The sequence below is a fragment of the Eurytemora carolleeae genome, unplaced genomic scaffold, assembly GCF_000591075.1.
Source record: "Eurytemora carolleeae unplaced genomic scaffold, Eaff_2.0 scaffold134, whole genome shotgun sequence".
Taxonomy (NCBI): domain Eukaryota; kingdom Metazoa; phylum Arthropoda; class Copepoda; order Calanoida; family Temoridae; genus Eurytemora; species Eurytemora carolleeae.
The window spans coordinates 376,572-390,422 of NW_019396059.1; the positions used below are offsets into that span (position 1 = coordinate 376,572).

The following is a 13,851-nucleotide window of genomic DNA, read 5'->3' on the forward strand; positions in this document are numbered from 1 at the left end:
TAAATCTTCTTTTACTATCTAGGAAAGTGTTTACTTCTCTTAACTTTCTTTTTCATCTCTTATTAAATAAAAAAGCAAGCCACTTTTACAGAAAAAAATACAAATATTTAGTTAGGAAAACTAAGATAGCTTTATCATTCTGCACGCTTGTACAAAGATTTGAGGGTACCGTTGTGAATTTCATATGCCTCTTAGTTATGGGGCATAGTTTATAAAAGTAAAAGTAAGAAAATAATGTTTTTTTCTTTTGAACATGTATTGGTTTTTAATGAAAGGGGGTGCAGAGCTGCCCGAGCCCCGTAAAATATCCTCCGGAGCCTCTTGTTACGCGGAATGACCAACAATTGCCCAGCAAAACCCATCTCCGTGCCTCTTAAAACATTTTCGAGCCACTGCTATCCTGTCTCCGCGCCCCGCATTTTGATCTCCGCTTGCTGTATTTATTTTTTACCGGTCATACGTAAGTCAGCTACTACTCGCTATTAATAAAATCGTGTCCTTGTCTGCAAAGCTTGTATTTATAACACATTATTCTCTCTAACTGTACCTAATACATGTTTCATTTAAATTACGTTTTTGATGTAAAAAGACAGGACGAATATTTCCCCCTGAATCTCGCTGAATATGATTTGAAATGTTAGATGCATATGATTAATAGGTATTCTATGATCAAAAGCTGGGAAAATTATAAAAGTTTGAACTTTATTTTAGAACTTAGTCAGGCAGAATATTAACAGAGTTTCACAAATACTTAGTCAGGCAGAATATTAACAGAGTTTCATAAATACTTAGTCAGGCAGAATATTAACAGAGTTTCACAAATACTTAGTCAGGCAGAATATTAACAGAGTTTCATAAATACTTAGTCAGGCAGAATATTAACAGAGTTTCACAAATACTTAGTCAGGCAGAATATTAACAGAGTTTCNAAGTTCAAGGGGTGCAAGGGGCAAGAAGTTCAAGGGGTTCAAGGGGCATGAAGTTCAAGGGTTACAAGGGGCAAGAAGTTCAAGGGGTACAAGGGGCAAGAAGTTCAAGGGGTGCAAGGGGCAAGAAGTTAAAGGGGTACAATTGGGGCAGGGGGGTTCAAGAGGAGTGTAGTAAAGAATAGAGATGATCCAAAAAATGTTAAAATCAGACAAATGAAACCTTTGCTAGTTTAAGATTTACTTAACTCTGCATATTCGTAAAAATTCTGAACATCTATAGTTTATAATTAGAAAAATTTTTAATCTTTTTCTTATAAGAATAGGATTTTCAAACAAAGTAAATTAAACATACCGTATGATTTTCTTTACTTGTAAAAAGAAGTCATTCTAAAATTGTTTTTTAATAAATTTTCAGCAAAAATATTAAAAATTAAATTATTCTAAATATTTACCATCGAGAGAGAATGAGTTTCAGATGCTATAAAAAATCATATTGGCGAAATAGAAAATATATTTTTTAGCACCTTTTGAATCCAGCCTTTTTGGACCTTTCTAATTCCTTTACTTTTGATATTAAAGGTTTACACTAACAGGTTGCAAGGATAATGGGATTATATAAAGGGATTATATAAAGCTAGGATTTCTGAGAAAATGATTAAACTTCCGTCACAAGTACTGTAACTAATGTTTTCACTTTGCTGATCTTCCATTAAAAAGAATAAAATTCTGCTGAAGCCACAGAACTTGAATGGAAACACATTTTGCTGAACAAACAGAAAAAGAAAAAAATTTGCTCTAGACACATCACGAGGAATTAACTAATATATAATCTAAACATAAAAATGATCAACTTCCAAACCTTTCTAAACATATCTTTTTGGGAGGAACAAATCTGGCCCAATCACTGCACTGTAGCCGCTTCACTGTAAATTGCATAAATGCAAAACAAAATACATAAAAAAACAAATAAAATATTATCAATTATCATCAACGGAACTGATTAATCGCCGCAAACTCCAAATTTTACAAAAATTACTTTGCCACCTTATGTGTAGTAAACAATTTGTAATCGAATTCTCAAAGTTTGAAATATCCTTGTCTCTAAGCAATAACTCCAAAAATGATCAGAATAAGGGTAAAAGTAAATCTAAAAAAGGATTGAATGTAAAGAAAGAAAGTGTAAGCCAAGTATTCAGGGTAAAAATAATAAGGTTGAGACTAGCAGCCTCACATTATAGTTATAAAAAAGTCTTCAAGTATTAGACTAAAGTAAAATAAAGTTTATTTTGTTAAGGATGGATCATAATCAAATACGAAATAATAAAATGTCTTGAGACTTGAGAACTTTACATAAAGAGGGACCATAGAAATTCATTCTTTGTTATAAACTCTGCAATTAACCCAAACTATGAATTCTATTAGATCAAATAGGTTTGCAATATCAAGGGTGAAAACCATCAGATTGCACAGAAATAGGGGGTAGAAAATTTGATTTTGTGGCAAAGAATCCATTAATAATTAGTGAGTAGTATGCCGAGTCCATTAGCACCTGATCCAATCAGGTTTCAGTCATGTGTTTGTTGTCTATTCTGAATCAATAGAAATAGATGGCGGTAACATCTATCTTTCTATCTATCTCATTATCCAATCAGAGTTATAAATTCTTCAATCGGCGCTGTAATAGTAAATGGAAATATTTACTTCTACTGCAACTATAGTATGAAACATCTCTCTCCTGCTCCGATTTATTAAGTTTAAATCTACATATTTTAACTTCTTTTCGTTATTCATTCAAGGTCTCAGATTTAATCAATTTCGAAAAGTTGAATAAAGCTGTTTTAGCGAATATTTCTTTAATCTCGAATATCATCAACATTATAACAATATTTAATATATATGGTAATACGCATTAATTTATAGCAAAGGATATAATACATTGCATACAGCATAATATCTATAACATTTATGCATTAAGTATAGACAGGGTAAATGCATCCACGATAAAGGGACTGTAAGCGTAATTTCAAATGATGCCAATGTCCGATTCAAAGAGAGCAATTTCCGATTCACTACGGTACCCTTAAAACCTTTATCTAATCAATAATATGGAACCAAAGAACATATTGTCGTTGTTCAGGTTTGATAATTCCAATTTATTTTCCTGAAGTAGAAATGCGCAATTCACTGTTGCCGAGAAACAACAAGTGAAAATAATCAGCATTCAAAATTATAAACATTGATATCTAATTCACAGTTGATCAGACAAAGCTTTTCAGGATACCTTTGTAAATCGAGCATTGTCATCTTAGCATGGAGAGTCGCTTGAAGTTACGCTTATACAATTATAAATTTCAAGAAAAAACATGTTTAATCCCTGTTACAGATAGAATACAGATGATACATTAATCTGAAGTAATGAGGAATGAGGAATCGGGAAAGAAGAATAAAAAGAAAAGTAAAGGATGGATAAGAGTTCAATAAGAGAGGAACGATTAGATATAAGAAGAATCGAGAATCGAAAAGAATTAAATAAGGAAGGAATAGTAAATGAAAAATGAATAAAAAAGGAATGTTTAGAATAAGGGATAAATGAGGGTTAAGGATTGCATGATGGTTAAATAAGGGGTAAAAATGGAATGAGGTTTTGCTGAGAGGTAAGTTCTGAATGAGGATTGGATATCTATGTATAACTAGAAACCTCGGAGGTTGAAGGTATTGTGGACTCTTTACTCCAGTATACTCTATCCTATTCAACATATCAGATCCCAGTACTCCGGGTCCTCAATATATATCACTGGACTCATACAACTCATATCATCATCATATCTACACTAAACAATATCCAGAGTGAGAAAGGTTATATGGTTATCGGTATATAGTATCAACTTAAATATTTCGGGTTCGTTTTACTACACTCCGTACACTACTAGATACACGTGAACCTTATCCAGACTTAAATCGATTCTAGTTTCATGAACTTGATACAAGTTAATCTCTTCTATCCGTGAATTCCATCCAGGTTTCAATACATAATACATTTCCAACCCCATCTTGAACCTGATCCAAACCAGTTCTTGTGATATATATATTTCCGGAGATGTGTGTTAAGAAACCAAAGTGAAAAAAATGTCGAGTTAAAACCTGAGAAAGAAAATGAACAAGATGAGGAAAATGCGGGAAATATTTGTTGGAACAAACTGGTTTTTGTTTGTTTATTTACTTTCACTACCCGCGAGTACTGTGCCTGCACCACTAGAGGCTGCTTTCCAAGGTAAATATTAATTTTCATGCTTAATTATATGTATATACCCTTATACAGACCTTGTATAGAACTTTATAGTGTTCGAAATCGATATTTGTCTATTCAACTAGTCTATTCAACTAAGTCTTTTAAAAAAGAGGTATACATATATTTATTAAGAAACCCATACATATCTATAGAAAAAGAATAGATACAATAATACAAAGGTGCAACAGTATTAATAGATGAGGAACGAACTCAAATTGTCTATTTCCTATATCTTTGCAACCTGAAGGTTTTAATCTTTAATATTTCAAACTTAGTCTATTTGATCCAACAAAAATTGTAGTTTTAGATATTAAAAGTTCATACGACATCGGATTGCAAAGATATAGGGATTAGAAAATCAGAGTTTGTGGCAAAAGCTCACCTCCATTCATAATACAATTGTAACGTAAATGACAGAATTCAAAATTTTTAAGATGGAAAAACGACGATATCTCCCTCATTGTATGTTGCACAGATACAGTGATGTACAGGGTGCAATATTGAATCTGATATATTTTTTTGAGTATTTTAATGAAAAAATTACTTAATCTTTCATTTTGAAATTCTAGTGTTACTGTCATGTTTTCTATCATTCATCCCATGAGGCTAAATTTAAAGAATCGCGGCTTAAATTTGAGACCCGGCTTATATTTGGTTGGTTCCACTTTAAGTTGTATTCAATGTCTCAAGATTTAAGCCAGCGCTAAATTGAAGCCGGTTTTTGGCGGATTTAAGACGCGGCTCAAATTCATAAAATTCGGACTCTGTTAACATTTAATTTACGTTACGTTACTTCACGTTATTATACTTAGGATGAAAAAAAATGGCAAAAAATAAGCAAAAACGGATTCATGCATTTAACAACAAATAAATTCTGAAAATCTAAAATCTCATAAATCCGAAATTTATATGTTCGTTCAAGATCATTTATGACTTTCAATGTTGTGAACATATTCAGCCTTTTCTTTTAAAAGTTTTTGTGTAAAGTTATATCTTTATCCGTCTCTACATTAGAAGTTTTCTAATATCTTTACTAATTCATACAGTTATTGATCCTTTGCTAGTTTTCAAGACTCATGGGAAGGGGTCAAGATAAAGAAATGAACAAAAGAAAAGGAAAAATTAATGAACACAACTAATTTATTTAAGTTCAATATAAATTCCTAAGTGTAAACAATGAATGTTTTGAATTTGTAAACATATTTGCAGAGGTGCATGTAGTATTGCGGAACTAAGGTGTGTGCAGATTATGTTTATAAAAACAGTGAAGGTTGGATAGGAAACGATTAGATTGCACAAATGGCGGAACTTTTCTCACTTCTAGAATTTTCTTTTCTTAATGGATTTTTTCATTGCTGACATAAATAATTCTACTTTCTTCTTTCTTTCTCTGGAAAATATTGTTTCTCTTTTCCACCCATTTTCTCATATTTTCTTTTTTATTTATCTATATATATATATATAAATAGTAATATCTTTCTCTTAAGTTTAGTGAGTTGTCTTTTATAGTGTAAACGTTGTTTTCCAGACAAAGGTCGGTTCCCAAGCATAGTATTTTGATATTTTATCAATTTTTAGTTTTGCTTTCTTTCTCTCTCTCTATCTACGTATTATTTCTTTTTCTCTTTTCCTCCTCATTCCCTTCGAAAGATGACCATTTCTTTTTTTTTCTTCCTTTAATAAAGCTTTATTAATATATGTTCTTTATTTTCTTTTCTTTTCGTTGCATTTTTATCTTTTTAGGGTATTTTCTTCTTATATCTTTCGCTTTATCTTGTATTTTATCTCTTTTCTTAAATTTTTAGTTTTATTTTACAAAAACCTGGAAAATATGTTTAATTTCCGTCCCTCCCCCCCACTCTCTTTTTCACATTCAGAACTTATACTTTTCAGATTTCTTTTCAATTTTCTCCTCTATTCTTCTCATTCATCTGCAAAAAAATAGGAATTCAAGGGAATGTTTTGAAAAAGTTAAGAGAAAAAGTTCTTCAAATATTTGTTACCCATATTACACGCCAAACTGTAACATTGAGAGAGATGTAACAATAATAAGAAATGTAATATTTACCCCCTAGGGTGACACAATATCTAAAATTAATTGTTTCAGCGTAGGAAGTAGTTTTTTACAATGCGACAATTTTTTTATTTAAAAAATAAGTAAGCTTGATGGGCAAGGGCAACGCTGGATACTTTCGTTAGTAGAAAATAAGATTGGGAAAATTCCAAAAAGTCCCTTCAGTTTTTCTCCTAGATTTGATTTGATTTTAATATTGACGTCATTTTCTAATTTTAATATTTTCTAAAATTGTGTACACAGTGAGAAGAAGAAAACTGTGGAATAGGAAGACGACATTAAAGTAATAATCAAGGGTATTTTATGCTGCTGCACGAAGCAAGAAGTTTTACCAATAACTGATTAAATCAATTATTCAGTGAAATGGGTCTGTGTATACTGCACAATTGCTCATTGGACTATTTTGTAAGTCTTCTACATATTCCAGAGTTTTCTGGTAATCCTTGTAAATCCTTGTTTATTTATAGGTCGGTGTGAGGAGATGAACCCCTGTGAACAAACATGTTTTAATCTTCATGACAACATGTACGAATGTGATTGTACAGAGGGATTCTATCTTAATACTAACGGATACAACTGTATAGGTAGGATTATAGACTAAATACATTGAAATCTAATAAATTCGCCAGAATTAGAAATGGTTTTTTATTATTTGCCCCGTTTTGAGAGACTGATATACTACTCAAAAAATACTTTTATCTCTACAGTAACTAAGTAGTAACTAAAGCTAGCTAAAAATGCACTTACGTCAGCTTCAGGTTTCCTCTTGGAATTTGGAAGATTTTGAAAGATTTTTAAAATGAAAGACAATTAAGAGTACATATATAAATGAATGATCGGAAGTGAGTCATATTTGAGGGAACACACTTGCAAACCTTATATCAATATAGATGCACTATATAGATGAACTTTATAGTGAAATATATATATATATATATATATATATGTATTTGGTAAAGCTGCAATACTGCATTTAACTTGTCTCAAATAATCAATCGATCGTTTTACTAATGAATGTTCTTAATTGTGGTAGCCGTCTTTGCAGAGAAGGCTGATGAGGATGAATATAAAGGAGTTTGAACCCTAGATAGGTTCTTTCTTTCCTTAGATAAAGGGAAAAGAGGGGTTTATGGTGTACATTGTACAATGTACACCCACCTCCTACAGAGACGGGATGAATGTACAGAGTGAACCATGAATTTCTGGAATAGGAAGACGACTTTAAGATCCAAGTCGTGACTTTAAAAGTAGTCTAATGAACATGAGACAATTAAAACATTGTAAACAGATCAATTGTATTTGATAACAACTTGCTTTTGCAACTCATTGCCTGTAAACAATCAAATACACAGAAGCATTGCATCAAGGTCGTCTTCCTAATAAATAGTTTTCTGGTTCTCACTGTTTCAAATTTATTTGTGAATGTATTATTCTGTCAACTAAAAATATAAATATAAAATTCTTGCTTCTAATAAAAAAATTAATCATAAATACTTTGTGTTTGGATTCAATATTTTAACGACATTTTCATCCTACAGGATTGACAGGATTTGTGTGAAGAAAACTTTATAAAGGGGTCTTGGAAATTAGTCACCATGGGAAAGTTGTTTTCTGGCTGACGCAATAGAAATAGAAAGTTTGAAAACTTGACCATGGACTTTTTCGGTTTTGAGGACTTTTTGGTTGTTCAAGATTTTAAAGATTTAAACCGCTCATTTTTTGTTTGAATTTTTGAGGTCCAATTTTGATTAAACTTTGAAGAATTTTTACATGTGAGAAAATTTTTTTTTGATTCCACTTAATCCCTGAAGATCCCCTAGCTATTGATGAATATAAAACCTTTTTATTTGAAGAATTGCATATACGAATATTTGATGGAGATTTTAGACACTATGCATATTCAAACTTTCTTGTCTTTAATGCATGCAAGGAGAATGGAAAGAGTTAGTAGAGGAATGGAGGGGAGAGGGAGGGTTGGACCGGGGATGGGGAGGGGGGGGGGAGCTAGGTAAGATCCTTTACAGAGAAACACTCTTTGTTGGAAGATTCCTAAACTTATACGTCATGTTGCTGATCCGTTCTTTTCTTCCTGAAACTTGGAATAATTTAAAGAAAAGAAATTTTATTTTTCCTACTTATACTGCCTGTCAGAAAGTTTTTGAAATTTTCATCCAAAAATCTCTTAAACTTTGAAAGTGGCTACAAACCTTTTTTATCCATAGAAGTTTAAGTTGTGGCAGCTACTAATTGAACTTGAAAAATATCAAAATAAAAAAAGATTATTTTGTATTTCTTTAGAAAACTCGATTCATTTTCTGCAAAAAGTTTAAGAACTTTATTCAAAAATTATTTCAGATTCAGATGGAATTAGGACAATTTTTTAAGCTTGTTGAGTTTATCAAAATTCCATGCGAGACAAACTAACAAATACAAATTCTTTTTCCTTTTTATTAAGATATATTATGTAACACAATATGGATATAAAGTTAACAAAATAAACAAAACTTGTGGTAATATGCTCGTTCACAATTAGATCTTTTGTTTTTTTCTTCATTCTGTTTATTTGCGGGTTCTTCCACAAAAAAACGACGGTTTCTTCCACATTTTTATCAGATTTGTCATTGTGGAAAACAACACTTTAATTTTAGATTATAACTTACTATTTTTTCAGCCTTCAACGAGACCGGGGTTACTGAGAGTCGTGAGCCGAGTATAGCAATACAGATAGAAGTAGATATAGAACCTCCACTTCATCAGGATCAAGATCTTAGTGAGGAACAACTACATAAACTCGGCCTTCCGACCCATCACGTCCATTACAGGGCCGGTCAGCCTGCCCACCAGGCTGCCCGGCAGCCTAGCGGCCAACCTGCCGGTACGGAGCTTCTAGCACCAGCAGATATTCAGGTATACACTGGGAGCCAGACAACTTTGGAAAAGTAAGACGATATTTAAGAAACCTTGTGTGATGTTGCTCCTTTTTTCTCTTACTTCAATTAAAGACAGAAAACTTGGGAATAGGAAGACGACATTGAAGCAATAATTTTACTAGTAACTTGTTAATTTAACTTTCAGAAGAAGGAAGTTTGAACTTGGGGAGGATGAATAAATTTTACTCTGTCGCAATTAGTTTAACTCATTCTGTGTACAATAAAATGTAATAACTCTTGATAAACTGTTCTGTATCTAGGTGTCCTATACTGTAGCTAATGAAGAGACCCAGATAAAGAAGCAGGACGGAGAAAACTTTGCTCCTCCACACTATTCAAGGTAAGGTTCAAGGATGAGTTCAAAGATGGGTTCAAGTATGGATTCAAGAATGGGTTCAAGGTATGGTTCAAGGATGGATTCAAGGATGGGTTCAAGGATTGGTTCAAGGATATATGGGTTCAAGGATGGGTTCAATGATGGATTCTAGGATGGGTTCAAGGTAGGGTTCAAGGTAGGGTTCAAGGATGGGTTCAAGAATGGGTTCAAGGATGGATTCAAGGATGGGTTCAAGGATGGGTTTAAGGCTGGGTTCAAGGATTGGTTCAAGGATATATGGGTTCAAGGATGGATTCAAAGATGGATTCAAGGATGGGTTCAAGGTAGGGTTCAAGATAGGGGTTAAGGATGGGTTTAAGGCTGGGTTCAAAGATTGGTTCAAGGATATATGGGTTCAAGGATGGATTCAAAGATGGATTCAAGGATGGGTTCAAGATAGGGTTCAAGATAGGGTTCAAGGTAGGATTAAAGGTAGGGTTCAAGGTAGGGTTAAAGGTGGGTTAAAGGTAGAGTTCAATATAGGATTAAAGGTAGGCTTCAAGGTAGGGTTAAAGGTAGAGTTCAATGTAGGGTTCAAGGTAGGGTTCTAGGGTCTAATATCAAATATTCATTTCTTATCGTAAATATCCGTGTTTTCATTGATTTTCATTTTTCATTTTTAAAATCGTGAAAGATAATCATGGCCAGGACTCTTTTCTCTTTGATAAAAATGTTGATTAATATTGAGGTAAACCCCCTCCTAGGTAGACTATATTCCCAGTCTGTAATTGTTCGAAAAGAAGAGAAGAAGAAAAAATTCCAAAACCTCATTAAAAAATCTATTAAAGACAGTTAAGCGTTCAATTAATTGTTAATGTATTTTAAGGGATGAGTCACAAGCACCTGTAGAGTATCTCGACCCACCCAGAGCTCTTCCTGCTGTGGCTGAACCTTATCTAGTAGACTCAGCTTTCCTGAAGGTTAGAATACACCGTTTATCAACTATAATATACATATCTAAAATTGGGGCCCCAGCTGTGTCTGGAAATTTCTGTTCATGCGATCGGATGTTTCTGTAATCTCATCAGAGCTGAGAACTTTTGAATAATGGATATCGGAATTAATGCTTAATCCACTCTTCTTCTCAATCTCGAGATTAAATAACGCGTTGTCCTCTTTCTCCAGAGCTGGAAACTTTAGAATGGTGGATATAGGGATTAATGCTTGATCCACTCTTTTTCTTAATCTCCAGATTAAATATTGCTTGTTTTCCTCATGAATTTAATCTCCAGATTAATTAACAGATCGGGATTAAGGATATCACATTCTAAAGTTTTCAACTCAGATTAATTAACCAATCGGGATTAAGGATATCCCATTCTAAAGTTTTCAGCTCAGAACATTAAACCAAGTGATTTATTTTGAAGAAGAAAAAAATATATTAAAAATAATTAAATTTTGAGTTCTTTGTGTCTTTTGATTTTAAAAGGATGTCCTTCATGGATCTCTTGTTGTATTTGAATAAATTGGAAACAATTCCTTTAAGTATACGAATCCTCAGCTGTCAGCTAGAACACATTTATTTCAAAAAATACATTTAAAAATTCCGCGGATTTAACTGTTTGAGTCTCATGCAATACTTGGTAAACCTTGGATTCTTTATATTTAAATATTTCAGGACAATATTTACACTGTTCCTGCATTCTGTGGATTAAACTGTGGAACTGGAACATGCCATACAGAGAGAGTGGATACAGAGTGGATATCCAGGTATATATATATATATAGAGTGGACATCCAGGTGTAGATACAGAGTGAATAGCCAGGTATAGATACAGAGTGGATATCCAGGTATTGATACAGAGTGGATATCCAGGTATGGATGCAGAGTGTATATCCAGGTATGGATGCAGATTGGATATCCAGGTATTGATGCAGAGTGGATATCCAGGTTTGGATGCAGAGTGGATATCCAGGTATGGATGCATAGTGGATATCAAGGTATTGTTACAGAGTGGATATCCAGGTATGGATGCAGAACGGATATCCAGGTATGGATGCAGAGTGGATATCAAGGTATTGGTACAGAGTGGATATCCAGGTATAGATAAAATATTCAGTAACTTTTTTGGAGATATGTGTGCATTAAGCAAAAATCGTAGCATACCTAGTAGATTAAATATGAGCTACGTAATATGATTAAAGCATGCATTGGGATTAGATTAACTACGATTATATCTATCCATATTAATCCTTTGAATACTTACATTCAACTTAAATTACGCTGTATACATGTGTGGAGATAGCTTAACCACGTTATATCTGTCCTCGCTAATCTTATAAATACGTACATTAAACTTTAACTGTGCAGTAAATACGCAATATGATGGTCGTAGAACTCGTAGTCATGTGATATAGACGACGTAGGAATTTTGTTTACGTCAATTCACGTAAACTTGTAATATAAGATATCTAAATAAAGTTAGTTCTTAAGAGTAACTCCTTACTGATTACTGCGAGATAGTGATCGTCCCCATCTTTTGGGATCAATATATATAGCTTGTTGTATAGCTAGCCTTGTGTCTCTGTGTGGCATAGCACTGAGACCCTGTGTTGATATAGCCAGGTCAGACCGTCCCCATCATTTGGGATCAATATATAGTTTGTTGCATAGCTAGGCTTGTGTCCCTGTGTGGCATAGCACTGGAACCTTGTGTTGATATAGCCAGGTCGGATCGTCCCCATCATTTGGAATCGATATAAATATAGCTGGTTGATAGCTAGGCTTGGGTCCTTGTGGGACATTTAGAACACTGATTTGATAGCTTATTAGATAGCTAAGCTTGTGTCCCTGTGTGGCAATTATAGCCTGGTGGGTTGTAACTTGTGTCCTGGTTGACTTTGATAGCGGACTGGTTGAACCTTGATAGATACGTTTCGAGAATTTGTAATGGAGTAAGTAAGGTGTTTACTACATGCATTGTGCATAGTACAGATTTATTACTAGTCTGGGTCTGTTTTTATTATTTTATTATCATCTCATGCATATAATAACCATACACAACATTAATGCATTTTTGCATAATTAATCTTTCATTTTTTACATTTCACCATTTTATACTATGGTTTAAGTGCTCTTTAATAGACTGTAAAATGTTAATTTACAATACACTTTTTCCAGTGTAAACTTTAATCTCGTTAAACTTGTAATTCCAGAAAAGAAAAGTAGAAAAAGCCAATAAAATAAACGAGGACGATTTTAATAAATATTATTAAATTGAGTTTAATTGAAATAATGGAAAAAGGAATTTCCTGACTTTAGAAAGAAATATTATGAAATTGTTAACTTATTGTTTTCTTATTGAAACTACATGAAATCTAGGTATCTAGGAACATGTATGCATATATACAGCTGTATCCTTGAAATTACATGATATCTATGTATATACATATATACAGCTGTATCCTTAAAACTACTTGAAATCTATGTATATACATGTATACAGCTGTATCCTTGAAACTACTTGATATCTAGGTGTATATTTACAGCTGTATCCTTGAAACTACTTGAAATCTAGGTATAAACATATATACAGCTGTTTCCTTATAAACTACTTGAAATCTAGGTATATACATATATACAGCTGTATCCTTAAAACTAAAGTGTATATATATACATCTGTATCCTTGAAACTACATGAAATCTATGTATATATATATACATCTGTATCCTTGAAACTACATGAAATCTATGTATATACATATATACAGCTGTATCCTTGAAACTACATGAAATCTAGGTATATACATATATACAGCTGTATCCTTGAAACTACATGAAATCTAGGTATATACATATATATATATACAGCTGTATCCTTGAAACTACATGAAATCTAGGTTATATATATATACAGCTGTATCCTTAAAACTACATGAAATCTAGGTGTATATATATACAGCTGTATCCTTGAAACTACATGAAATCTAGGTATATACATATATATATATACAGCTGTATCCTTGAAACTACATGAAATCTAGGTTTATATATATACAGCTGTATCCTTGAAACTACATGAAATCTAGGTTTATATATACAGCTTTATTCTTAAAAATTACATGATATCTAGGTGTATATATATACAGCTATATGCTTGAAACTACATGATATCTATAGGTGTATATATATATACAGTTGTATGCTTGAAACTACTTGATATCTAAATAGGTGCATATATAAAGCTGTATCCTTGAAACTGCATGATATCTAGGTGTATATTTACAGCAGTTTGCTTGAAACTACATGATAT

General features: G+C 32.7%; 1 protein-coding gene across 1 annotated transcript in view; it reads left to right on the forward strand.

Annotated features, from left to right (window-relative positions):
* The first annotated feature begins 3,534 nt into the window (after window positions 1-3,534).
* LOC111708153 (pikachurin) overlaps window positions 3,535-13,851 on the forward strand; it is a 37,442-nt gene continuing 27,125 nt past the window's right edge. The window contains exons 1-6 of the mRNA XM_023481445.1: window positions 3,535-4,200; window positions 6,760-6,876; window positions 8,964-9,199; window positions 9,483-9,562; window positions 10,425-10,518; window positions 11,217-11,308. Coding sequence (XP_023337213.1) covers window positions 4,083-4,200; window positions 6,760-6,876; window positions 8,964-9,199; window positions 9,483-9,562; window positions 10,425-10,518; window positions 11,217-11,308 — 737 coding nt within the window. The 5' untranslated portion in view covers window positions 3,535-4,082. The remainder of the gene's footprint in view (window positions 4,201-6,759; window positions 6,877-8,963; window positions 9,200-9,482; window positions 9,563-10,424; window positions 10,519-11,216; window positions 11,309-13,851) is intronic.